Raw genomic sequence first — 27,848 nt, forward strand, 5'->3', positions numbered from 1 at the left:
GACGATGGACAAAGCAATCATATGAGGTGAAGCATCCAGATAGGAGGCACCTGTGGGCATGGAGACATCCTTGGCTTGGACTCTGAGATGGACGTGCCGGAAGGTTCTGCGTGGAGGAGCAAGCGGCTGCTGGGTGGACAACAGGCCACAAGAGAGCAGGTGCTGGCCGGGACTGAGGTGGGGCACAGAGGCGGTTTCGAGGAGTGGCCAGGTTTTGGGGAGAGCTTGAAAAGCCAACACGATCTGCAGTCAGCAAGACGTGGGGCGAGAGGGTCAGTAGTTCAGCGGGGCGGAAGGCTTCAGTCTGAGCAGGGCAGGTGCAGCTGTCCCACCTGATGTGCACAAGACTGGGAGAAGCAGGTGTGGAGGGAGGGTCCGCAGCGTCCTTGTCGCCATGAGACCGAAGGCTCTGCTGGGCATCCAGGTGGTCGCACTGAAAAGCTGGGGTGGAGAGTCCCGAATCCAGGCTGGCGGACACACGGGACGGTCCTAGGAAGCGGAAACTCCTGCTGCGCGTCACCCTCGCTCTAGAAGCCCGTCCGCGGCGCCCCCCGGCGGGCAGCATGCGCTGCACACCCCGCGCACCCGCGGGGGGCCCTGGCGCCCTTCCGTGCTCATGGGTGTCCCCAGCGCCGAGCGCACGGCCAGGACTCGGCAGGGCTTCCTTCAGGCTCCGGGCGCGGGGTCCTCACCGCCCGGACGAGGAACCCCGCTCACACCGCGCTCGGGCGGAACCACGAGGGCCGTCCCGAGCCGCCAGTGCCCCGGTTCCCCGACCCCGGCACCAAGGCCGGCAACACCCGGAAGGCAACCACTGCTCCTGCAGACAAGGAAGCCCCAGGACTCGAAGCAACACCCACAAAGGCAGCGAGAAGCCAAACAAAACTACGGGTCACATTCTGGAGGATGCGGCCGAATTCGAGCTGAGACACGCTTACGGCCCGAAATGCCTAGGTTTGAGCGAAAGAAAGTTCCAGAACTCCGTGTCACCTCAAAAAGTTAGAAAAACACAAATTAAATGGGAAAAAAGACAAAAGGCAGGAAATAATAACAGTTCGCACCGACACCGAGACGCAAGCTTTCTGAAGAGACAGATGAAGTCGGGGAACCTCTGGCCCGGAGGCGCAGGGGGCGGCCGGCGCGGCAGAGTCAGGGACGCCGGCTCCTACCAGCAGCCCCAGACTGGAGAAGGGCGCGGCCACCAGCATTCGAGAAAACTCCACCGGCGGCACACGACAGACTCTGGAAGGTCGGAAACAGAACCTCCTCGCGGCGGAGAGGTGCGCGCTGAAGGGAGGCGGACGGACACGTACGCCGCGCGCACGCAAGAGGCCCCGCCCACCGCACGACAGCGCGTGGCCCTCTCGCCCACCTGGCACCTCGCCTGGCTGAGCCGCGTGTCAACGATCGTCAACGGCCAACCACCGACTACTAACGGTCGTGGCGCATGCAGCAACCCCATTGGCCGAGACGGCGGGCGCCTGCGCAGGCGCGGGCGGAGAGAGCCCATTGGTCGAAGTCTCAAAGCGGGGGGGGGGGGGGGGGGGGTGAGAGAGCGGGTGCGCAGGCGCAGGCGCGACAAGTCCATTGGTCCTGGGCAGCGGACCGCTTGCCCGCGTGAGGACACCTACAGAGGTGGCAGGGCCATGCTGCGCCTCGCGGCCAAGCTGGTGGCGTTCTTCTGGAGGAGGGCCGACGGCTCCGAGGGGGAGGAGGCCGGGCAGCCGGGGCCCGAGCTCGCGGAAGGTGCCTGGGGGTAGGGCCCGGGGCTCTACCCGGGTGCCCCGGGGTGTTGCTCGAGCCGCCGGAGCCTGAGGCCAAACAGAATGCAGGGCTGTTCGGAAGTGGGAGGAGGGGGACGGGAGCCGGAGGTCGTGAGGTCGTGGTCCCGGGGTCCCTGATGGAGTTTCCGGCCGCGAGCCGCTGTGCATCGTGAGCGCGCTCTGAGAGATGCTGCCGCCTATCGTTCGCTCTTTGAGGTCAAAGCGAAGGTGTGGCCGTAGCTGAGCAAGGCCTCGTGTGGACTAGGATTTAGGGCGTTGGTCTTCCTTTGGGTTTGCGCCGCCTCCGGGTCCTTCTTGTTTCCGCTTTGAAGTGTTAAGCGCGGCGGGCTTTCTCGTTTCTGTCGTCGCTGCCACTTGCGGTTGCGTGTTTGGAAAGCTCTGCAAAGGGCAGCCCGAGCTGTCCCAGGTTGTCCTTTCGCAGTTCCGCCTGAGCTGTCGCAGTTGTCCTTTCGCAGTCCTGTGTTGCCCTGCCTTTCCTCTCGAGAAGGCCTTTGAGGCTCTCTTGGTCCGGTCTGGACTGTGTTGGGACTCTGGTGCCTGGTGACCTTGAGCTGACTGGACCCAGGGTGCTGATTGTGCAGTCGCTCTCTTTGTCCTCTGAAGACGTGACGTGCTCCTGAGAAGGGCCCGAAGCCGCAGCCGGCGCGTTAGGAGTTGAGGGCAGCGCGCTGCGAGCCGTATGTACGCAGACCTGCTGACGCCCGCATCGCCGTCTATAACCTGGAGCCAGTCCCTTCAATCAGCCCGGGGCCTGCCGGTTAAATCCGGGCTGGGAACCTCGACTGGAGCTCCCGCGCCGGGCTTGCTGGCGGTGGTGGGGAGGCGCGCCGCGTGCACGGGCGCGTGCCCTGTCTCTGGGCCAGACTTCACCCCAAGCCCGGAATCTCCTGGAGCACCTCGTTTGGGGAGGGGACACAGAATCTGCTGACGCCCTTGCCGGCGGGATTGGAGAGGCGGGAGGGTGGTAATCCCAGCACGGGGCGATGGCTCTCCAGACGCCAGCGTAGGACAGTGGTGCTTTATAACCTGCGCCGGCCGCTCAGAAATCTGTGCACTGGACCGCTCGCCGCCGCCACCCAGACAGCTGTCTTGGGTGGAGACTGTAACTGCCTCCACTTTACAATTGGGAAGAGGCCCAGCACGGTTAACGGGGAAGGACCTAGCCCAGAGATAAAGTGGCAGCAGGAGAGCTGGGATTCAGACCCCGGTGGCGTGGCTCTCGAGTCTGAGCTCCCCGCACTGAGTCTGCTGCCTGTGACACCCCTCAGAGGAACCTGGGCAGTCGGCCTCGAAAACCCTGCTTTCTGAAGCCTACCCCTCCCCCCTCCCCCCACCCCACTGCAGAGGGTTCCAAACTTCCTGGATGCGCCTGTCCTCCACCTTTCTCTGGTGGGGCTTAGTTATAGGGTGGGCTTGCTTTACTCATGGGCCTTGTAACGTCTTTGTTTATGCATCTCAGGTGACGCCAAGCTGAAAACCGTCCAGGGTGTCGTGACAAGGTACTGCGGCGATTATGGCATGATTGATGATTTGATCTACTTCTCCAGTGAGGCTGTGACTAGCAAAGTGCTTCTGAATATTGGACAGGAAGTTATTGCACTTGTGCAAGAAGATAAAGTGTCGAGTGGACTGAAAGCAATTAGGGTAAAGCCTGAGTTGTTTGTGAAGTCTCTCTTCACCATGGGGCTTTATGTTTCCATCCTTTTTTTTTTTTTTTCAATTAAAAAAATTTTTCATGTTTATTTATTTTTGAGATAGAGACAGAGCGCAAGGGGGGAGGGGCAGAGAGAGGGAGACAGATTCCGAAGCAGGCTTCAGCTCTGAGCTTCCACACAGAGCCTGACACAGGGCTCTAACCCGCGAACAATCATGACCTGAGCCAAAGTCAGATGCTTAATCAACTGAGCCACCCAGGTGCCCATCCATCCTTCTGTTTAGTTAACCTCTTACAACGTGGGAGAGACAAGGAGTGGAATGTACCTTCTTGGGGCTGCTTTTGTTTTTATAATGATTTCTGCCTTAAAAAACCAATGGTGGTCATCATATGTTTTTCAGACTACAGAAATTTGTAATTTAGGAAGTAAAGCTCGTTGGTAATTTTATACTGTGGAAAAGAACACTTAACATTTCTATTTCTTTTTTTAATGCTTATTTATTTTGAGAGAGCATGCACGCGCATGCACAAGTGAGGGAGGGGCAGAAAGAAAGAGAGAATGAATCACAGGTGGGCTCTGCACCATTATTAGTGCAGAGCCAGATTCAGGGCTCAATCCCACAAACCGTGAGATCGTGACCTGAGCCGAAGTCAGACGCCCAACCGACTGAGCCACCCAGGCGCCCCAGCAACATGAGTATTTCTTATAGTCTTTTAAAAATTTGTTAAAAATGTTAATCATTAGGGTGCCTGGCTGGCTCGGTCAGTGGAGAGTGCAACTCTTTTTGTTGTTGTTGTTGTTACTTTCTATAATTTACATATTTTTTATAATGTACATCCAAGTTAGCACGTGATTTCAGGAGTAGATTCCTTAAGCCCCTTACCTATTTAGCCCACCCCCCCACAACCCCTCCAGCAACCTCTGTTTGTTCTCTGTATTTGAGTCTCTTATGTTTTGTTTTTATATTTTTGCTTCCCTTCCCTTATGTTCATCTGTTTTGTATCTTAAAGTCTTCATACGAGTGAAGTCACATGATACTTGTCTTCCTCTGACTAATTTCGCTTAGCATAATATCCTCTGGTTCCATCCTTGTAGTTACAAATGGCAAGATTTCGTTCTTTTTTATTGCCAGTACTCCATTGTATATATATACCACATCTTCTTTATCCGTTCATCCATCAATGGACATTTGGGCTCTTTCCACACTTTGGCTATTGTTGATAGTGGTGCTATAAACATTGGGGTGCATCTGCCCCTTCAAAACAGCATCCCTGGATCCCTTTGGTAAATACCTAGTAGTGTAATTGCTGGGTCATAGGGTAGTTCTATTTTTAATTTTTTGAGAACCTCCATGCTGTTTTCCAGAGTGGCTGCACCAGTTTGCATTCCCACCAGCAGCGCAAAAGAGATCTCTTTCTCCGCATCCTCCCGGACATCTGTTGTTGCCTGAGTTGTTAATGTTAGCCATTCTCAGGTGTGAGGTGGTATCTCATTGTGGTTTTGATTTGTATTTCCCTGATGATGAGTGATGTGGAGCATTTTTTTCATGAGTCGGTTGGCCATCTGGATGTCTTTGGAGAAGTGTCTATGTCTTTTGCCCATTTCATCACTGGATTAGTTGTTTTTTGGGTGTTGGGTTTGATAAGTTCTTTATAGGTTTTGGATACTAACCCTTTATCTGATATGTCATTTGCACATATCTTTTCCCATTCCAGTGGTTGCCTTTTAGTTTTGCTGATTGTTTCCTTCTCTGTGCAGAAGCTTTTATTTTGATGAGGTCCCAATAGTTCATTTTTGCTTTGGTTTCCCTTGCCTCTGGAGACGTGTTGAGTAAGAAGTTGCTGCGGTCAACGTCAAAGAGGTTTTTGCCCGCTTTCTCCTTGAGGATTTTGATGGCTTTCTGTCTTACATTGAGGTCTTTCATCCATTTTGAGTTTATTTTTGTGTCTGGTGTAAGAAAGTGGTCCAGCTTCATTTTTCTGCCTGTCGCTGTCCTGTTTTCCCAGCACTATTTGCTGAAGAGACTGTCTATTTCATTGGATATTCTTTCCTGCTTTGTCAAAGATTAGGTGGTCACATGTTTCTGGGTCCATTTCTGGGTTCTCTATTCTGTTCCATTGATCTGAGTATCTGTTTTTGTGCCAGTACCATACTGTCTTGATGATTACAGCTTTGTAGTATAGCTTGAAGTCTGGGATTGTGATGCCTCCTGCTTTGGTTTTCTTTTTCAAGATTGCTTTGGCTAATTGGGGTCTTTTGTGGTTCCATACAAATTTAGGATTGTTTGTTCTAGTTCTGTGAGGAATATGTTATTTTGATATGTAGATTGTTTTGGGTAGTGTTGACATTTTAACTATATTTGTTCTTCCTATGCAGGAGCTTGGAATATTTTTCCATTTTTTGTGTCTTTTTCAATTTCTTTCATAAGTTTTCTATAGTTTTCAGTGTGTAGATTTTTCACTTCTTTGGTTGGATTTATTCTTAGGTATTTTATGGGTTTTAGTACAATTATAAATGGGATCAGTTCCTTGATTTGTCTTTCTATTGCTTCATTATTGGTGTATAGGAATGCAACTGATTTTTTGTGCATTGATTTTATATTTTGTGACTTTGCTGAATTCGTTGATTACTTCTAGCAGTTTATTGGTGGAATTTTTTGGGTTTTCCATATAGAGTATTATGTCATCTGTGAAGAGTGAAAGTCTGACCCCCTCCTGGCCAATTTGGATGCCTTTTATTTCTTTGTGTTGTCTGATTGCTGAGGCTAAGGCTTCCAATACTATGTTGAATAACAGTGGCGAGAGTGGACATCCCTGTCTTGTTTCTGACCTTAGGGGGAAAGCTCTCAGTTTTTCTCCATTGAGAATATTAGCAGTGGGTCTTTCATATATGGCTTTTATGATCTTGAGGTATGATCCTTCTGTTCTTACTTTCTTGAGAGTTTTTACCAAGAAAGGATGCTGTATTTTGTCGAATGCTTTCTCTGCATCTGTTGAGAGTATCATGTGGTTCTTGTCCTTTCTTTTATTGATGTGATGAACCAGCCCTGCATCCCAGGTATAAATCCCACTTGATCCTAGTGAATAATTTTTTTAATGTATTATTTGATCCAGTTGGCTAGTATTTTGTTGAGGATTTTTGCATCCATGTTCATCAGGGAAATTGGTCTATGGTTCTCCTTTTTTAGGTGTCCTTTTAGGGAATCAAGGTAATGCTGGCTTCATAGAAAGAGTTTGAAAGTTTTCCTTCCGTTTCTGTTTCTTGCAACAGCTTCAAGAGAATAGGTGTTAACTCTTCTTTAAATGTTTGGTAGAATTCCCCTGGAAAGGCATCTGGCCCTGGACCCTTGTTTTTTGGGACATTTTTTATTACTAATTCAATTTCTTTACTGGTTGTGGGTCTGTTCAAATTTTCTATTTCTTCCTGTTTCAGTGGTTTATATGTTTCTAGGAATTTGTCCATTTCTTCCAGATTGCCTATTTTGTTGGCATAAAATTCTTCGTAATATTCTCTTACTTTGTATTTCTGCCATGTTGATGTGATCTCTCCTCTTTCGTTCTTGATTTTATTTATTTGGGTCCTTTTCCTTTCTGATCAAACTGGCTAGTGGTTTATCAATTTTGTTGATTCTTTCAAAGAACCAGCTTCTGGTTTCGTTGATCTGTTCTACTGGTTTTGTTTTGTTTTGTTTTGTTGTTGTTTTGGGTTTTTTTTTGGTTTAGATAGCATTGATTTCTGCTCTGACCTTTATTATTTCCTGTCTTCTGCTGGTTTGGGGTTTTATTTGCTGTTCTTTTTCCAGCTCTTTTTTTTTTTAATGTGTTTTTTATTTTTTATTTATTTTTGGAGGAGAGAGAGAGACACAGAGCATGAGCAGAGGAGTAGCAGAGAGAGAGGGAGACACAGAGTCCGAAGCAGGCTCCAGGCTCTAAGCTGTCAGCACAGAGCCTGATGTGGGGCTCGAACTCACTAACTGTGAGATCATGACCTGAGCCAAAGTCGGACGCTTAACCGGCTGAGCTACCCAGGCACCCCTTTTTCCAGCTCTTTAAGACTTAAGGTTAGGTTGTGTATCTGACCTACCTTCCTTCCTTAGGAAGGCCTGGATTGCTATATACTTCCCTCATATGACCACCTTTGCTGCATCCTGGAGGTTTGGGGCTGTGGTGTTATCGTTTTCATTGGTTTCTATGTACTTTTTAATTTCCTCTTTAACTTTTTGGTTAGCCCATTCATTCTTTAGCAGGATGGTCTTTAGTCTCCAAGTATTTATCTTTCTACATTTTTTCTTGTGGTTGATTTTGAGTTTCATAGCATTGTGGTCTGAAAATATGCATGGTATGATTTTGATCTTTTTGTACTTGTTGAGGGCTGATTTGTGTCCCAGTATGTGATCTATTTTGGAGAACGTTCCATGTGCACTGGAGAAGAATGTGTATTCTGCTGCTTTAGGATGAAATGTTCTAAATATATCTGTTAAGTCCATCTGGTCAGTGTATCATTTAAAGTCATTGTTTCATTGTTGATTTTCTGTTTAGATGATCTATACATTGCGGTAAGTGGGGTGTTGAAGTCCCTGAGAGTGCAACTCTTGATCTCAGAGTTGTGGGTTTGAAAATGTCCTACATTGGGTGTAGAGATTACTTAAAAATAAAATTTTTTTAAAAAAAGAATCATTGGACCCCTTTTTCTAAATACAAGAGAACAAATCTACACCTGTATTTATTTACTTTCCAGTTATTTTAAATTCTCAAGGGGTACAGCATCCCATGGATTCTGTGCCCAGTGGCTTTACAGGAAGGTTGCTTCAGAATTTGGCAAGAACCATGCCGCTGATTCCATGAGCATGAGCATAACTTTTCACCAGATTACTCTATCTGGTTTTGTTTGATTTGCCACCAGGAGTCACTGTATTGTTCTTTGCCTTGTACATGTAAGCATATCTCTTGCCTAAGTAGAAATCAGTTTCATCTGGAGCATAAACACCTTCACTTTTAAGAAGAGCTTTTTAAGAAGTGCTCTCTCTGGTTCCAGAGACCAAGCTGCAGCCAGCAAAAATGACTTTGGACCACAGCTTTCCAGACGTATTTGTCACTTTCAGAGTCCTGTTCCCAGCAGACCTGCACAGGCTCCACGATGGTGGAAAGAGTAGACCCTTTGTTATCCAGTTAGCAAATATAAGTGGATTCTTTCGTTCATTTTTTTCCATTTAAAAATGGTATTTTTGTGCTATAATGTTTAGAAGTGGAATTGTTAAGTCAAAGGATATACACACCCAACATTTCAGTGGTTATCAGATTATCATCCAGTAATATACAAATTAATTTATACTCACAGGAGCAGAATGAGAGACTGCTTGTTATTCAGAGTTGTCAAGGATGTGTATATTATCAGTCTCTGAAATCTTTGCCACTCTAATAATAAGTGAAAAGTGACCTCATAAATTTAACTTGAATTTAAGCCTTAAAGCAGATTAATTTTTTACATTTTTCCCATGAGTTATTTTTATGTTCTTTATCCCTTTTTTGTTGGGTTCAGCTTTTTTAAATTAAAGTTTCTATATGGGGAAATTAGAGTTTTCTTTTTGGTAAGAGTTTTATTGAGATGTAATTAATATTGTACAGTTCACCCATTTAAAGTGTACAATTCGGTGTTTTAATAGATTCAGAGAGTTTTGCGACTGTTGCCACAATCTGCCATAAGCTTTTAAAACAGGAACTTTTTCTCTGGGCAGAATTTTCTGCATAGCTTCTTTTTCAGGCATGATCTCACCTCATCAGCCTGTCCAGTCTTCATTTCTCCCACTCCCCATGGAGTGGCTTGCTCCACTTGGCTTGCTGTACCTTTAGCAGAGACACTACTAGGATTCAAGTGTCATTTGCATTTTTATTTAATTTTTTAAACTTTAATTCCCATCACCTATTTCACCTATCCCCCCCACCACCCACCTCCCACCTGGTAACCATCAGTTTTTTTGGTATAGTTATGAGTCTTCTATTTTGGTTTGTCTCTCCTTTTTTCCCCCTTAGCTCATTTGTTTTGTGTTTTAAATTCTGCATATGAGTGAAATCATATTGTATGTCTTTTCCTAGGTGACTTCTTTTGTTTACCGTTATGCCGTATCTTTACCCATGTTATTGCGAATGACAAGATTTCATTTTTTAATGGCTGAGTAAATTTTCGCTGTATATATTTACTACATCTTTACATGTTCATCGGTCGGTGGACACTTGAGCTCCTTCCATGTTTTGGCTCTTGTAGCTAATGCTGCTATAAAGCTGGGGGATGCGTGTATCCCTTTAAATTAGGGTATTTGTGTTTTGGGGGTAAATACCCAGTAGTGTGATTCCTGGATCATGGGGTAATTCTGTTTTTAACTTTTCGAGGAACCTTCACACTGTCTTCTACGGTGGCTGCACCAGTTTCCATTCCGACCAACAATGCAAGAAGGGTTCCCATTTCTCCACAGCCTCGCCAACACCTTTTGTTTCTTGTGCTGTTGATTTTAGCCATTCTGGTAGGTGTGAGGTGGTATCTCATGGTTTTGATTTGTATTTCCCTGACGATGAGTGATGTTGAGCATCTTTTCAAGTGTCTGTTGGCCATCCGGATGTCTTCTCTGGGGAAATGTCTTTTCTTGGTTTCTGTTCTTAGCTCATCAGTAGATTCCTGATTCACTTGAACAATATGCTCACACCTTTGCTTGATTTACCAATGTTAGGTAGTATTGACTGATTTCATGAAGGATGTGCAATTTCTTTGCATATTTTTATGTAGGTTTTATTGTGGCAAAATATACATACATTTACCATTTTAATCATCTTTAGGTGTACAGTCCAGTGACATTAAGAACATTCATGTTGTGCACCCATTACCACTATTTTCACACCTTTTTCATCATCCCTAAAACAAGAATTTGCTATTCTACTTCCTGTCTCTGAATTTGACACTTCTAGTATCTAACTGGAAGCATGTGATTGTTGCCCCTTTGTGTTTGCATTATCAAACTTTGCATAATATTTTCAAGGTTTATCCATGTAACATGTATCAGAATTTCATTACTTTTGATGGTTGGATAATACTCCATTGTGTGTATATACTACACTTTGTACACTCATCTGTTGTATTTTAATTTTATGATATTTATTTATTTTTGAGAGAGACAGAGCATGAGCAGGGGAGGGGCAGAGAGAGAGGGAGACACAGAATCGGAAGCAGGCTCCAGGCTCCGAGCTGTCAGCACAGAGCCCGAAGCGGGGCTCGAACTCCCAGACCGTGAGATCATGACCTGAGCCGAAGTCGGACGCCTAACTGACTGAGCCACCCAGGCGCCCCTGTACACCCACCTGTTGATGAACACTTGGGATGTTTCTACCTTTTGGTTATTCTGAATAGTGCTGCTGTGAACAGGTGTCTTAGAGTCCTTGTTCTCTTTTGGGTATATACCTTGGAGTGGAATTGCAGAGTCATATGGTAATTTTGTGTTTAGCTTTTTGAGGCAACTAAACTTTCCGTAGTAGAGACACCATTTTATATTCCCCCCAGTAATGCACAGGGATTACAGTTACTTTACATTCTTTTGACAGTAGCCATCCTAGTGGATACAAAGTGGTATCTTATTGTGGTTTTGACTTACCTTTCCCTAATAATCATTGATGTTGAACATCTTTTCATATGCTTATTGGCCATTTATCTGTCATCTTTCGAGAAATGTTTATTTAAATCCTTTAACCATATTTTAATTGTCTTGTTTATTTTCTTGTTCAGTTAGAGAAGTTCTTTACAGGGGTTCCTGGGTGGTTCAGTCAGTTAAGCGTCCGACTTTGGTTCAGGTCCTGATCTCATGATTCATGAGTTCAAGCCCCGCATCAGGGTCTGTGCTGACAGCTCAGAGCCTGAAGCCTGTTTCAGATTCTGTGTCTCCCTCTCTCTCTGCCCCTCCTCTGCTCACGCACACGTGCTCTCTCTCTCTCTCTCTTTCAAAATACAAAAGCAAAAAAACTAAAAAAAAAAAAAAAAAAGAATTTACATATTCTGGATGTTAATCTCTTAACAGATAAGTGATTTACAAAATATTTTTCATATTCTGTGGGTTAGTTTTCCAGTATTTCTTGATAGTATCCTTCAGTACACCGAGGTTTTAAATTTTGGTGAAATCCAATTTATCCTTTTTTTAATTGCCTTTGCTTTTTTTTTTTTAATGTTTATTTATTTTTGAGAGAGAGAGAGAGAGACAGAGTGTGAGGGGGGAAGGGCAGAGAGAGAGGGAGACACAGAATCTGAAGCAGGCTCCAGGCTCTGAGCTGTCAGCATAAGGGGCCAACGTGGGGCTCGAACTCACAAATTGAGATCATGACCTGAACCGAAGTCAGACACCTAACCAGCTGAGCCACTCAGGTGCCCCTGGTCAACTTTATTTCTAAGTGTTTTACTCTTTTTGATGGTATTGTAAATGGAATTGTTTTCTCTTTTTTAAGTTTATTTTGAGAGAGAGAGAGCACACGTGCATGGGGGAGGGGTGAAGAGAGAGGCAGGGAAAGAGAGAATCCCAAGCAGGCTCTGTGCTGCCAGTGCAGAGCCTGACACGGGGCTCGAACTCAAAACCATGATATCATGACCTGAGCCAAAGTTGGACACTTAACTGACTGAGCCACCCAGGTGCCCCATGGAATTGTTTTCTTAATTTCCTTTTTTGGAATGATCATTGCAAATGCATACAGATACAACTGATTTTTGTAGCCCTTTATCTGTTATGCCATTTGCAAATATCTTTTCTCATTCCATCAGTTGCCTTTTAGTTTTTTTGACTGTTTCCCTTGCAGTGCAGAAGCTTTTTATCTTGATGAGGTCCCAATAGTTCATTTTTGCTTTTAATTCCCTTGCCTTTGGAGAGGTGTTGAGTAAGAAATTGCTGCACTGAGGTCAAAGAGGTTTTTTCCTGCTTTCTCCTCTGGGGTTTTGATGGTTTCCTGTCTCACATTCAGGTCTTTCATCCATTTGGAGTTTATTTTTGTGAATGATGTAAGAAAGCGGTCTAGTTTCATCCTTTTGCATGCTGCTGTCCAGTTCTCCCACCATTTGCCAAAGAGACTGTCTTTTTTCCATTGGGTACTCTTTCCTGCTTTGTCAAAGATTAGTTGGCCATACATTTGTGGGTCCAGTTCTGGGGTCCCTGTTCTATTACATTGGTCTATGTGTCTGTTTTTGTGCCAATACCATGCTGTCTTGATGATTACAGCTTTGTAGTAGAGGCTAAGGTCTGAGATTGTGACGCCTCCTGCTTTGGTTTTCTTCTTCGAAATTACTTTGGCTGTTCGGGGTCTTTTGTGGTTCCATACAAATTTTAGGATGGTTTGTTCTAGCTTTGAGAAGAATGCTGGTACAATTTTGATTGGGATTGCATTGAATGTGTAGATTGCTTTGGGTTGCATTGGTATACACCAATAATGAAGCAACAGAAAGAAATAAAGAAACTGATCCCATTCCCAATTGCACCAAGAATCATAAAATACCTAGGAATAAACCTAACCAAAGATGTAAAAGCTCTGTACGCTGGAAACTATAGAAAGCTTATGAAGGAAATGAAAGAAGATACAAAGAAATGGAAGAACATTCCGTGCTCATGGATTGGAAGACGAAATATCGTTCAACACTTTTTTTAAACAGAGGTAGCAAAATCCTTGCCTAGTTCCTTATCCTAGGGAGAAAGCTTTTAGTCTTACCATCATTGAGTGTGATGCTAGTTGTGGGTTTTTCACACATGGGCTTTATTATGTTGAGGAAGTCTTACGTTCCTGGTTTGAGTGTTCTCTCGTGAGAGGATTTTGTTTTGTCAAATGCCTACCCAGTGTGAGGTGTATTATATCGACTGGTATGTTGAACTGTCTTTGCATTCTGAATAAACCCGCCTTGATTGTGGTGTGTGACCCTTTTAAAACACTGCCATATTTGGTTTGCTGGTATTTGATGGAGCATTTTTAATACTTACGTCCTAAGAGATACTGGCCTGCAGTTTGCTTTTCTCGTGGTCCTCTTATGGTTTGAATAGTGGTTCGCTTGTCTTACAGGTGGAAGCTGTCTCCGATAAATGGGAAGATGACGGCAAAAGCCACAGCAGAGGGCTGTCAGACTCCAGCCCCCGAGTGCTGATTGGCTGTGTGACGTCGCTGATGGAAGGGGCTGGCTACATCAGTCAGACCACGTACTTCTCTCTGGAGAGTGTTTGTGAAGGTACGTCAGATGGGTTTCTACTTAAATTCAAGGTTAGGTTTTGCGGGGTTTTTTTTAATTTTATGACTGAGATTTGAGATGGCTGTACATATTGAAAGGGTCAAATTTGAGCATGCTTTGTTTGTTGAGAGGGTTTTAGACTAGAACGGCTTCACCAGGCACCGGCTCCAAGTGGTGTAGGTGGTATAGACTGCTGTGATTTGTTTTGTGTCATTTGTTGAATGGAGTCACAATCTTCCGGGTAATTGTTCTCTCCACAGAAGTATTGTTCCTGCCGTAAGTCAACAGTGTTGCAGACGTATAAGGGGACTGTTGTTCTCACAGTACTTCAAATGGGTTCACACAGGGCTTGGGGATAACTTTGTACCTCTCCACCAGTATGTGTCGGGTTGGTTTTTTTTTTTTTTTAGCTGAACTCAAATTTTGTTTTTATATCTAAATGAATAATTTGTTAATGCCAGTTTTGAGTTTGACTCAACAACCATTTATTGTGTACCTGCTGTCTCGCAAGGAGAGACAGACCTGTCCGCGTCTTGGAATTGGGCAGGAATTGGAAAAGCTGCCTGGAGGAGGTGCTTCTTGAGCTGAATTCCAGCTGCTCACCCTGCCAGCCCCACATAGAGACATGGAGAAGAGCCGGAATTCTCTCCCACCTTGGCTGCCAGGGAGCCCAGTGCAGGAGGGCAGTTAGGTCAGCCCACCAGGCAGCTTGCTTGTCTGCTTTCCTCGGATGTAAAAGCCGGGACTCTGACCTTTATTGATAACCCTAGGAGTTTCTGGAATGAAATTGTTAGGGGGCTGGGATTTAAAATTTTCTGTTCTGTCAGAGAAACTCTCAGTTCTGGAAAAACTGATCCTACAGTTGCTCAGCTCCAAAGGGAATCCCTAGGTCCCTGTAACTATGCCAATAGGAAGTCACTCCCAGACTGGGACATGGTTCATGCTGCAGCGATTGCTGGAAGGTACAGAAATAGTTCACCACGAGGACTGGCACCTGAGGCATAGGTGGAGGGATTTCCCAGCACAGTCTCCCGTCTTCTTGAGCTGAGAGAGTCCAAATTGTTGATGACCTGCCATAGACAGCAAGAAGAACATTCTTGAAAGAGAAAACACGACATGAAAAAAGGTAACGGGAGTCCGAAGCAGAGGTTGCAGACCTTTTCTGGGTAAGGCCAGGTGGTAGAGCTCGTGGGCCACGTGCTCTCTGCTAGCTCCTCACCTCTGGCTTGGTGCTAGCGTGGACACAGCGGTCAGCAGCGCCCGAGTGGAAAGGTGCAGCTTTATTTACGAGAACAGGAGGCAGGCTGCCATGCGAATGTCTGATCTGGAGGTAAGAAGAGGAAGAATTGGGCTAGGTGTTTTGTTCCCCTAAGGGAGAGTCAGAATATGCTGTCTCTTTCTTGGCAGCCATTCAGCAGATGTTGGAAGGCCGTCTCCCGACCCACTGCTCGTAGAATCTGTTCTGGTGGGAGGGGGAGTCGACAGTACGGTGTTCTCTGCTCTGCGAGAACTGCGTGAGTGACGTGATGGGACAGGAGGCGGACCGGCCTGGGGTGCCTCTAGGGCACGGGAAGGCTCAGCCTCCCTGAGGGCAGAGCAGACCAAGGGCTCTGTGGGGAGGGTCCAGGTGAAGCACAGATGATGTCCCAAACCTTCCAAGGTAACCTGGGTGAGTCAGTTCAGTTATGTACAGTACCTTGAGCAGAGGAGGACGACAAGATGTGACTGAGGAAGGGGTGTCACTGGGGAGAGGTGGGAACCTGTGAATATTGAACAGTGAAGGTGGGAGGTAGGGTCTCAGGATCGCTGGCTCCCCGAAGTCTCGGACTACAGGGGTAGTGGTGGCCATCAGCCCAGTTTTGTGGATGACATTTCAGATCTAGGCCCAAAAATAACACTCATGGGAATTCTTTTTCTTTTTTCTTTTTTTTTTTAATATAAACTCTGCCCTCTGTATGGGGCTCGAACTTACAACCTCAAGATCAAGAGTCACATTCTTTACCCCTTGAGCCAGCCAGGTGCCCTATTTTCTACTCATAGGAATTCCTAACATCAGTAGTAGGGCTCAAGCCGTTTTACACATGAATATCCATTGAATCCTTAACCGTTTTGGCCAAGGCAGAAAGGGAGTTAAACACTCAGCCTAAAGCAGGCTCTGTCGTTCTCTGTCCTGTAACATTTGAGGCCGGTCACTCGGTTGTGGTGACCGGCCTGTGACTTATGCAATGTGTTTAGCAGCATCCCTGACCTCTGCCCGCTAGATGCAAGTAACTGCCATCCCAACCCCCGGCTATGACACTCCAGAACGTCTGCAGACACGGCTGCCACATGGCCCCTGGGGGACACGATGGCCCTGGGTGGGAATCACTGGCCTAATGGGGTCTAAAGTCTGTACGACGGATCTGCTTCTTTCTTCTTTATTTCCAGGGTAAGCACTGGTCAGCCCAATGGCACCTGCATATCCACATAACCAGTGTGGCCTGAGCTCTCAGCCTGGGTCATTAGTCAGGTTGTTTCTTTACTTTCGCATTAAACTGATTTACGGACCCACTTGTGAGATAAAGAGTGAATCCCTTGGATCCCTTCTGAGATCTTTCACTAGGCCCAAGAACCCAATGCCACACACGTCATACAGGGTGCTGTGCCCTGCGTCAGGGTGCTCTTTAGTGACCAGTGTGCCTCTACAGGGACTGCTCTTCATCTGCAACGTCCCTGAGGTCCTCAGATGTTCTGTCTGAAAACCTCTACCCAATCGCTGGCCCCCCTCCTTCCTGGGTCGAAACAGATCTCTGACACCCACCCTCTCCCTTGGCCAGAGTTCTTTATCCTTTGGAACCACACGGTCTCTGATGCCTTTCTGCAACCACCCCACTCTGCCCCTAGGCCTGCCCAGTATGGACTGCCCAGCCTGGCCCTCTGGCTTCTGGTTGGGATTAGCCAGCACCCACCAGTCGGCAGAAGAGAGGGGAGCGAGGCTAGGATCACACTCCCACCTCACGCTGTGACTGTGGCTGTATTCCTCTCCAGTGGCCAGAGCTATAGCCAGGGTGACCAGATAAGTTAGGATCAAGATTGGTACACAGGTGAGCTGTAGAAAAGGGCGTTAAAATTAATTAAAATTAAATCATTTTTGAAATAGTTGCGTATCAATTAACAGATTGATCTTACTATAGTGGTGGACCTTTAAAGTAGCATAATTTGGAAATTGCAAAACCTGAAATTCTTTTTAGAAAAAAAAATACTTGGGTCCATTAAAACAGCTTAATATTTATTACTCGGTCATTGCATTCTTGGTACATAATATCTTAGTTTCTCGGTGTTTGTAACACCATGTCACTGGTATTCTAAAAAATAATACGTATTTTTCAGTGTCTTAATTTTATTTTTTTATACAGTGGTCTGGAATCTTCTTCAAAGTGGTATTGTATGGTTGATGAATGTGAAACTGAAACCTTTGATTGGCTCTCCCTGTAGCCCGTAACGTTTTTAATTGAGGAAATACTAGTAAGCTCAGAACAAGTTCTGCTAAATGTAAGATACAAGTCCAGGGTTTTTTCTTTTGAAATGTATAACTATCTCAGGCCAGATGTTTTCACAGGTACTGGTTTTTTGTTTTTTCTTGTTTGCCTTTATGAGTACAAAGGTATTCAAATATTATCATAAGCTAAAACCTATCAAATAAGTTGTCTCTATGATTTTTTTGAATGCTACACCAAATTTGGATATTGTAAATTCATAGGCCTCACCAATTTCATTCATTCCATCGCAGAATATCCACTTACCCAATAAAAAGTAAAGGGCTTTGGGGTGCCTGGGTGGCTCAGTCGGTTGAGTGTCCAATTCTTGATGTTGGCTCAGGTCATAATCTCATGGTTCGTGAGTTCAAGCCCCGTTTCAGGCTCTGTGCTGCAGTGAGGAGCCTGCTTGGGATTTCTTTTCCTCTCTCTCTTCCCCTTCCCCCCACGTGTGCTTGCTCTGTCTCAAAATAAATAAACTTTTCTTTTTTTAAGTAAAGGGCTTTGTTAGAAGACTCTTTTTTAAAATTTTTTTTTAATGTTGATTTTTGATAGAGAGAGAGCATGAGCTAGGGAGGGGCAGAGAGAGAGGGAGACACAGAATCCGAAGCAGGCTCCAGGCTCCGAGCTGTCAGCACAGAGCCCGACGCAGGGCCCGAACCCACGAACCACGAGATCATGCCTGAGCCGAAGTGGGACGCTCAACCAACTGAGCCACCCAGGTGCCCCTAGAAGACTCTTTTGACACAAGTTGGGATAGTGTTGAATCCAGTCATAAGACTTCAGCTTTAATCTGCGTGTGCCATGCAGGCTCCTGGGATCTCATTGTTTCATTTCCTCCGTTGCTTTGGTGCAGATCAGTGTCACTGTCTTCCTGTTTACAAGCTGTATCTCCTTTTTTCTTTTTCTTTCTTTCTTTCTTTCTTTCTTTCTTTCTGTCTTTTTCTTTCTTCCATTCTTTCTTTCTTTCTCTCTTTCTCTCTCTCTTCCTTTCTTTCTCTCTTCCTTCCTTCCTGCAAGAGAACACGAGCTGGGGGATGGGGGAGAGAATCTTAAGCAGGCTCCACGCTCAGTGCGGAGCCCAGTACAGGGCTCGATCCCACAACCCCAGGACCATGACCTCAGCCAAAATCAAGAGTCAGATGCTCAACCGACTACGACACCCAGGCCGCCTCAAGCTGTATTTTCAATAACTGCAATTTACAAAAGACTTCAAAAGCTGAAAATTTTTGGTTCCACATTTTATTCAGTACTTGGATTAAATATTCCCAACTGATTTTGAACAAAGCGTAACCGAACTTTAGAGGTCTCACTTAAAAAACGAAAAGGAGCACCATCGTAGGTTGGGTTGATTTGCAAAGAGCATCTGCAAAGGTTCAAACATCTGTGAAATTCAATGGTGGAGCAGCAGACACACCAGGGCTCTAGACCCAGCGGTGTTGATGGTTTTGTGAAAATGAGTTTTGTCGTAGAAGTTTCATGGTTTGGCTGCCTTTATGTGTCTGTGAATGCATCTAAATCTCAACTGCTACAGCTTGTGTCCCAGCTCATTGGACACCGCGGCACGTGTGGAAGCAAGCGTGACTTTACACACCACGGTTCCAAGTACGTTTCTGCCCGGTAGCTTTTTTAACGTGTCAGGATCTTGTTTGTGTGATGGTGCTTTACTACTGTTTTATCAAAACTTGTATTCATGTTGTACTATAGAAACAAATAACGTTACCTCCAGTGTGGAATTTCTAAACTGAATTCACAGTGACATCAGAAATTTTTCCTTCAACAGAGTGATCTTCCACAGTCTTTACTTTGATTCCATAATTCTGATGGGGAAAGAAAATCAAACTGTCACTTGAATTTGCTTCACTGTTTTTGCTTTGAAGTAACTTTTATCCAACTGACACATGGCTCCATTTTTCACGTGTGTCTAAGAGATTTGGAATAAAAATTTAGCAGAATTGTATTAAACAGTTATTTGATAAGTGAAGCCGTGGTTTATCAAACAGCGTATGAACGCGTCTCTACGGTCTGTTAAATTGTGCTTCTGGGACTGTCCTCTTAAAATACCACCTCACGTGGAAGCCGGCGCTCCAGCACGTTTGTCTCTTCTGGCTTCTTACCGCCAGTGCTGCCCCCGTGGCCCTCGTGCTGATCCGTAGATGTCAGCAGATGTTTGGGCTCTAGGTGTTGATCACCAGCTTTCTTGAGAAACAAAGTCAGTTTTAAATTATGCACTTTTGTTTTTTAAACTGATTGCTGTCGAAAGTATTTATCGCGGGGGCACCTGGCTGGCTCAGTCGGTAGAGCGTGTGACTCTTGATCTTGGGGTCATGAGTTTGAACCCCACGTTGGGGGTGGAGCCTACTTAAAAAAATGAAATATTTTTTAAAAGAAGTACTTATTGCAAAGTAACAAAAAGGTTCTAATCGGTAGTAGCTTTACACCAAGCATCATAGCAAACCTGTTCAGACCACTTGTGTTTTACCTCAGGAAGGTTAAGCCATGTCATGTCACTGAACCTACAGTTCCCCAGCATTCCCACCCACCCTGCCAGTTGTGGCCCAGTGGCACCTTGCATCCTGCAGGCCACAGCACAGCTACCTGGCACACCCGGGATCTGGCAGGGGCACAGAGTGCTCCCCAACTCTCAGGTCTGAGCACACTTCCCTTTGTCACCGAGTACTCTGTGTGTACCTGACGGGGAGGGGACTCACACTGTTTCTGGAAAGAGTTGGCACAGAGGCGTGCCCACCTAGTAGAGAAACCACACATGTGCCTGCCCTCCCTAGAAGCTGGAGGTGTAAGAAATCTGCTGCTCAGCTTGTTTTGCTGCAGTCATTACTAATACTTCTGAAAACAGTGGGCGCCATCTGAAAGCAGATAGGATCCTGAGACTGTACGGCCCAGGTGTGTGACCGCGCTGGCCACAGCCCTCCCCGATTTCCCTGCCCTCGCCCTCGCAGGCAAGAGAAGGTAAAGCTGCGGAAAGGTTGGTCTTGTAACATTGTCTGCTCCGTTCAAGTGGGTGAACCTAGATGAGAACTGAGATTGGTAAACTGCTCGTTAGAGAGGACGGAACTGGTTTCAGTGAATCAGAACTTCAGAATGAATTGCACACATTGATAATTACCAGCATTACTGAGTAAGCACCATGGTTTCCCTGCTTGCAGGTTTCGAGCCCTGCAAGGGAGACTGGGTGGAGGCAGAGTACTGGATCCGGCCAGGCACATGGATCAGCGAGGCCATCTCCGTGAAGCCGCTGAGGTACAAGCGCGTGGACAGGGTAGGTGTTGGCCCTCGCTTGCCCTCATCTTCCTGCGTTTCCACAGCCCAGGCTTCTCCCGGGTGCGTTGGGAAGTCAAGCTAAGTAAGGCTCAGTCTTGGCCAAAAAGCCCCCGTTTCCCTGCCGAGAGCACTGGTTTCCGCGGGGACGTAATTGGAGGTCACCTGGCTCACTCATCCCGTGAAACTCTGAGCTCTGTAGTTGACACAGCATGTGAAAGTGTGACCGCTGGGACTGAGTGGGGTGGGTGCGGGACTGGCGCCTGCCCGTGACAGCGGGTGTGCTTGGCCACTGGACGCTGGGGCTGAGGGTGCTGCCTGACACGCTCCCACCGTGCTGCCTCGGCCTTGGCTCTGGGGTCCTTCCACGTTCATGAAATCATCATGGCTTTGCTTCTCTGAGACCAGCCCCCCCACCCCTGCCAGAGGTTGGACTTGGTCTACAGTGGGGTCCAGGGAAGGTGTTGCCCCTCGGTTCAACGAGTGTTTCTGGTCTTGGAGGGAGGCCCCCGGCACGCACACGTCTGAACAGCTGTCTGCTGCTGTGCTCACAGGTCTGCATTTCCAGCCTCTGTGGGAAAAACGGGGTGATAGACGACAGCGTCTTTTTCACCTTGGACTCTCTGAAACTTGCTGAAGGATATGTGCCTCGAAGACATGACATGGTCAGTGCCGTGGTGGTGGAGAGCAGCCAGTCATGCTACGTCTGGAGAGCCCTGTGCATGACCCCAGTGAAAAGACGGTAATGGGGAAATGGCTTTCTTCTCTGGGAAGGGAGAGGCCCAATATAAGTGTATTTTAAGAGTTGCTTGAATAACCTCAGGTCATAGCCTGTCCAAATCCTGAAGTGGGTAGTTAAAGGGAGAGTATCTTCTGGAAGGTTTTCAGCGGTCTCTGTGTCTGATTGAAGTTCGAGTTAATGGTTCCTTCTTAACTCTTAGTCTTATTGGCAGTGTTCACATTCTGGTGGGTTCTTAAATCTTTTGTTCGTCTTTCACAGGTTGGCGTTTTTTTTTTTTAAAGTGTTGAACATAGTAGGTTCTTAGAATTGTTGAATTTCTTTCATTCTATGGCCCCAGTCACCTCCCACCTTGTCCACGTGTGTGTATGACACACAGTGGGGCCTCCCCTGAGCTCCCAGTGTAAATGGCAGCCCTGCCCTGCCTCCTGCCCTGTCCTCTGGCCGCTTTCTCTCCTTAGCACTTAACCTCCAGTGAGCTTGCTCTACGTGTCCCTTAGTGATTCTGTTTATCCTCTCTTAGAGTATAAACTTAGAATGCAGGTTCTATGCCGGAAGGAATTTGTGTCCTGTGTCCTGCTCTGCGCTGAGCACCTGCCTCTGTCCGGGCACCTCGGGAGTGGGGCACATGTGGGGACTGTGAGGAGCAGCACCGCGGGGAGTGCCACCGGGTCACGGATGGCACGTGGCACTCAGGAGGATGGACCGCCTGGCTCAAGGCTGTGGAGATGTGTGGGGTGGGGAGACTCCGCCATGTGGGAACCTTGCCCCACCCTATCTAGCAGTCACTGTCACCCTTGGCCGCTCAGTGCCCCCCCCCCCCCCGTTCCCCTGCCCCACCGGACCCTGCTTCCCGCTGGAGAATGGCTCAGGCCCACCTGCGGGGCAGTGAAGCCAGACGCATTGCCCTCACCTCCTCTCACAGCCCAAGAAGGCCTGGGAGGCACAGGAGTTCTAGTGTCAGCTCCCTCTGATGGACCCGGTGGTGCGAGCATGAGACAGGCAGGACTCGCTGCCTGGGGTCGGTGCCACGAGAAGAGAGCGGTTCCCGCCCGCATCTGAGTTGGACTCTCGGGCCTCCTGCTCGCTCTGTCCTGCTCCCACCAGGCAGCAGCCCAAAGCCCTGGGGCAGGAGTGGGCAACTGGTCACTTGGAGCCACCGCCCAATTTAAGGAAACACCCATATCGTGAAAACAGGCGCTTCCCTGGCTCTTCGTTTAAGCTCAGAAATGCTTGAAAACAACACTGCATTGAACTAGGCTCCTGATTGCCCTGGGCACAGGAGGGTTGTAGGATGGTGACCGGTCCGGCCCACGACTGATCGTCGACAGAAAGCAGTTGCCATCTTAGGCCTCAGGGTCAAGTATATTCATTGCAGTGACTTACGGTTTGTCTCTTCTTCTAGATTCTTATTGCCCAATCTGGGTTTTTTTTAAACATTTACTTTTTAACATGCCCTGTGGCTTACCGATTTGCTCTGTTTTGGAGGGGAGTGGTGGCTCACAGTGGGTGTGGACTAGCATCGTTGAGTGGGCAGGGGCACCACCAGTGGGCTCCCCGGCTGTGGGTGGTCAGTTTCTGGGGAGTCTCCTCAAGTGACCCCCAGGCTGCAGTGGACTCAGATGTAGGTCTGGGGGTGCTCATTCTCCTTGGGGAGGGTCCCTCTAATCCCAGACGGATCGCGTGAGGCTTCTCCCTTGACCGTTGACCTCCTCAAATAGTCATCTTCATAGGCAAGGGAAGTGTCCCCCCTTCGTTGATGACGCTGGTCAGAGCGGGGGGTCAGCAGGTGAGCGGTGGATGAAGGGAATTTGCTGGATCCCAGGGAACTCACAGCCAGTGGGCAGTCAGTGCCCGTTTCCCGAGTTTGTAACAGACGAATGTCCCGCCCTTCACAAGCTCAACAAATGCCCTCTGTGTGCCCAGCTCTGTTCTAGCCCCAGGAGTACTGCCTTGGACAGAGAAGACCTGTGTTTCTGCCCTGGGAGAGTTGGGAGAGTTTAGGTGCTGTCACCCCACTCAGGTTTCCTGTGCCCAGAGAAGAGGCTGCTGGGGGCAGCACGGGGCATCAAGGCTCTGTGTGTGTGGGTTCCCTCCGTGAGCTGGACCCCATTCCACAGCGCTGGCCCCGTGTGGGCTCCCCACTCACACCCACAGTCTGCCTGCCCAGTTGAATGTCCAAAAGACAGTCCCAGTTGATGAGCGCAAAGGCCGAGCTTCTGCTCTCCGGATGCAGCTCCTCCTGCTGTCTTCCCCATCCCAGTTCCCTGGGTGCTGGGGAGAAGGGGGAATGGTGCTTCAGGACGCCTGCCACAGTGATGCTGTTCTATGGGTGCTCTCTGCAGGGACTCCTCTGCCTTTGAAGAGACTGCCGAGGAGTTCTGTGGAGCACTTTTACTGAAGAACAAAGGTGACATCGAAGTCACGAGGTTGACAAATTTTGGAACGTTAAAAGAAGGAGAAAGTAAAAATATGGTGATCTGGATAGAGTAAGTTTAGCGCTCAAATAAAATTACGTTTAACGGGTTTTAAATTGTGATTTAAGAATTTCTGTAGAATAGGGGCGCTTGGGTGGCTCATTTGGTTAAGCATCTGACTTCGGCTCAGGTTATGATCTCATGGTTCGTGAGTTCAAGCCCCACGTCGTGCTCTGTGCTGTCAGCGTGGAGCCCATTTCAGATCCGCTGTCTCCCAATCTCTCTGCCCCTCCCCTGCTCCCCCGCCCCCCGACTCATGTGCTGTCTCTCAAAAATAAATATTTAAAAAAATTTTTTTAAAGGATTTCGGTAGAACCAACTTTACTTTGTTCATTTTTTCCTTTATGGAAATCTTTTAGTTTTTCAGCCTAAAATGTTCTTTTTACTTTCAAAGGTATTTACAGTCATCTCTCATCCATCAGATTGAATTCTGTGTCTTATGGTAGCTGATTATTTTAGCTTCAGGATCTTATCTGTATTCATGGCTCATTTTCTTTTTCCAGGAATAAAGGAGACATTCCTCAAAACTTAGTCAGCTGTAAACTGGCTGGCTGGGATAAAGCTAAACAATTCAGATTTGAAATGCTGGATAAAGGCCAGACATGCCCGGCAGGGTCTCTTGTTCCTATTCCTGAGAAGAAGAATTTTTCAGATAAATATATTACGTTTCTAGACAGCCACCAAAAAAACAAAACCTCTCAGGCGTCAGAGAGCATTTTGGTGAACAACGGAGACATCCCTCCAGGTAGACGTTTCCCCTGTTACCGTGTTTGGCCGGCTGGGGCTTGGCTGCCTGTGTCCCCTGCTGGGCCCGCGTGACAGTGAAGCTGCTCTTGGGGGGGCCAGGGGCCCGAGTGGCCAGAGCACTCCAGCCGGTGCAACGGATTATACTGCGAGCTTTTTGGTTCTGGGCTCTTCTCTGATGTTTTGTGGCTGAGGAGAAGAGCAGAAATAGCTCGACAGATCCCAGAAGTGCTTCAGACGTGCTGGTTCCCGTGAATGGTTCTGAACTCGGGAAAGGCTGCCCGCTGTCCGCTGCTGTCTGGTGCTTTGGCCGTGTGCGTGCCTGTCTGTGGGTGAGCGTTCGTTTCCGCGAGCACCTGCTGTCAGGAGCAGCCTACCCCTTGATCTAATTTTGGTTTAAATTCCATCTCCCAGATGACTGTACCTGTAAAGGAGAAAACGGAGACAAAGAAAAGGCAATACCAAGGAAGCAGGCGACGGAGCTGGAACCCGGAGGGCTCATCCCTCCAGGTGGAAAAACCCTCATCGTGATTATATGTGATGCAAAGTACGTGGCTGGAGGGTTGGGAGGGAGTTTACTTTGGGAACATTTGTACATTCGTCTCTGTAGATTTCCTGTGTGATACTTCTAGGTTGGAGGTTATAGAATATTCCTAACTATTTTGATGAGACAAAACCTTGAGAAAAATCAGTGGGGAGAAAATGGCTTTAGTGAGTTCACCGACCCGAGGAGTTGCTCCCCAAGCCTGACCCGCTGCCCCCACCCCATTCACCCGGCTTCTGACCCTCGGTCCTGTTGTGCACTCTCAGCCTCTGCTCCTCCCCTCCCCTCACACTCCTGCTCCCTCGGCTGAGGCCTTCTTGCCCTCCACCTCCACCTCCACCTGGGCAGCTGGCCCCGATGCAGGCTCCTGGGGCAGGGGGCTGAGGCCTCCCTCCCTGTGCAGGCTGCATGCAGCAGGCAGGCGAGCCTGAGGGTCCTTCTCCTCCTCTGCCTCCTTTCCCTAATCCTGAGCTCCCCAACCCTGCCTGCTTGCTCCCCACCGCCCGCTGGTCCCACCAGCTGGGCATCTGGGCTGCAGGCCTCTTCCTTTCTCAGTAGTCCTCTACGTTGCTAATTCTAAATCTTTTCTAAAATGGAACTCTGGGAGCACCTGGGTGGGTCAGTGAGTTAAGCGTCCAACGCTTGATCTAAGCTCAGGTCACAATCCCAGGATCGTGAGATCAAGCCCCGCATAGGGCTCTGCGCCAACGGCCTGGAGCCTGCTTGGGATTCTCTCTCTCCCTGTCTCTCTGCCCTTCCCCCACTGTGCGTGTGCAGTCTCTCTTAAAATAAATAAATCATCATCGTCGTCATTAAAATGTGACTCTGATTAAACCGCCACCTTGCTTCAAACCCACGGATGACTGACCATTCACACAGATTGCCCTTCAGTCAGCGGTATGTGGTGCCACCACTTTAAGGGATCCCTTTAATGTGACGATGAGGGACCTGTGAAAAGGGAGTAGGTGAGCACAATGTGTGGAGCGTCCAGTAGAACCTGAATTACAGCAGCAGGAGGAAATTGGGCAGAAAGCAGAGTGAAAACAAGATTGCTGGTAACATTGTACGTGTTCTGATTAAAACTTGACGACACTGTCTTTCCTGTTGTTCTCAAGTTTGAGAATTACAGCTTATGTGGCTGATTTGATCATAGGAAAACGACATGTTCCTTTCTTCTGAAAGTTCCTTTTTTCCTTTGAGAAGAATTAGTAAAAACTAGGGGTGACCATGGTTTCGTAGCCCGTGTCACACACGCGCACGAAGGGAAACTCCGTCAGGCCCGCTTGTCTCCTGAGCACAACCCTGATGCGTTTTGTCTTCTCAAGGAGCCCAGGCCGCTGCAGGGAGCTCCTCCTGCTCTGCTTCTCCAGCTTCACGATCGGGCGGTTCCTGGAGGTGAACGTGGTCAGCGGGGAGGAGTCTCTAATAGCCGTCCGAGAACCGTTTTCCTGGAAGAAGTCTAAAATTTCTCCCACGTTAACATCCACAAAAACTACAGTTGTTGTGACCACACAGAAGAGGTACCGTGAGCAGAAAAGGCCTCAGGATCCACAGTGCGCTCGTGGGGTGTGAGAGACGCGTGTGGCTGCTGTGTTGTTGGAGAGAGGCGGTTGGGGGGGGGGGGGGCACTGTGGCGGGCGCCTCTTTCAGTCGCCTTACTTGGGGGAGGGGTGTGTTTCCGCGATGCTCTTCAAGTTTTGCCTGCGGAATGGCTCTACAGTGTGAGGACAGAGTAGTAGGCTGTGCCCCCCTCCGCCCCCAACTCCACCCCGGCTGCTCCCCACCCCCCCAGCTTCCTCTGTTCCCAGCAGCCCAGCCTGGCTGCTGAGACATCCCGCATCCCACACGGGCACCCAGAGGCACCCGTCAGCAAGGGGGCCACAAGGTGTGGCTGGTGGGCGACCGCCCAGGCAGGGACTGGGGGAGACGCTTCCAGAAAGTGCTACGGGACAGCGTGCTCCGTCTGCTGCTGCTGGACCCAGAAATCTCCACAAAGCAGATTGTTTTGAAGTTTGGTGCCAGGAAATCGGACTGGGATGTGAGGACGATTCCCGACTCTGCTCAGTGATGTGAAGACTCCCCCCCCCCCCCACCCCCCCACCTGCTGTAGGAACTGACAGGTTTAACCTCGGTCCTGCCCAGAGTTCCTGGAGTAACGGGTATTTCCCTTCTAATATTAGAAAACCCTGAATTTCAGGTCACATTTTTGCCCAGTAACAATTTAAGGTAAGGTGTTAAGGATGTTGCTAATTTGCAGACTAAAGAAAAAAACTATTAGAGTAGTATGTGGTTGGCTTTGGGGTTCTATCATTATTTGAATCCAGCACTGCCACCAAGGTGCTGTGTGACCTTGGGCTCGTTTCTTAGCCTTTCTGAACCTCAGTCTCATTCATAAAACGATAGTCTCTCCCTCACTTGGTTACAAAGATTAAATGAGGTGAGATATGTAAAAGACATAGTTTCCAACATGGAGTGATCAGTAGCGATCAGTAAGGAGTAAGAACCATTGGTCGTGGAAAGGACATGTTCTGGGGATGGAACGTGGAACACGAGAGCAGTTACCATAGCCTACAGCCTACAGGCAGGAAAACATCCTGAATGATAGGGCCTTAATTATAGGAACATCTAAGAACCCCAGATTGTCACATAGTGGTACGCCAGGCAACTTTCTAGTTATCATTTGGCTTTAACTAGAGGAATGAACTAGACCAACAGTCCCCTGATCAGCTGCTTCCCTGTTTGCTATGTGGGAGTGTCTCTAAACCAGGAGACACTGGTTTCCTGTTGGCAAGGTAGTGACCCAGAGTGTCCTGGTTGGCGTGGGCCTCCTGGAACTCCCAGTACCTGCACCTGCCCACCACCCCACCACGCACGTCCTGCC

At 47.8% G+C, this 27,848-nt stretch overlaps 1 protein-coding gene across 3 annotated transcripts in view; it reads left to right on the forward strand.

Moving 5' to 3' along the window:
- The first annotated feature begins 1,580 nt into the window (after positions 1–1,580).
- Positions 1,581–27,848, forward strand: part of MOV10L1 (Mov10 like RISC complex RNA helicase 1) — a 72,061-nt gene continuing 45,793 nt past the window's right edge. For 2 of the 3 annotated variants that reach the window (XM_019447272.2, XM_019447273.2), the window contains exons 1-9: positions 1,582–1,746; positions 3,244–3,428; positions 13,507–13,669; positions 20,352–20,464; positions 21,018–21,205; positions 23,548–23,691; positions 24,183–24,424; positions 24,838–24,970; positions 26,293–26,487. In XM_019447272.2, coding sequence (XP_019302817.2) covers positions 1,647–1,746; positions 3,244–3,428; positions 13,507–13,669; positions 20,352–20,464; positions 21,018–21,205; positions 23,548–23,691; positions 24,183–24,424; positions 24,838–24,970; positions 26,293–26,487 — 1,463 coding nt within the window. In that variant the 5' untranslated portion in view covers positions 1,582–1,646. Of the gene's footprint in view, positions 1,747–3,243; positions 3,429–13,506; positions 13,670–20,351; positions 20,465–21,017; positions 21,206–23,547; positions 23,692–24,182; positions 24,425–24,837; positions 24,971–26,292; positions 26,488–27,848 lie in introns of all 3 variants that reach the window. The other variant, XM_019447274.2, reaches the window with a different exon arrangement.

The sequence above is a fragment of the Panthera pardus genome, unplaced genomic scaffold (assembly GCF_024362965.1).
Source record: "Panthera pardus isolate Hobbes unplaced genomic scaffold, ASM2436296v1 HiC_scaffold_6, whole genome shotgun sequence".
Classification (NCBI taxonomy): Eukaryota; Metazoa; Chordata; class Mammalia; order Carnivora; family Felidae; genus Panthera; species Panthera pardus.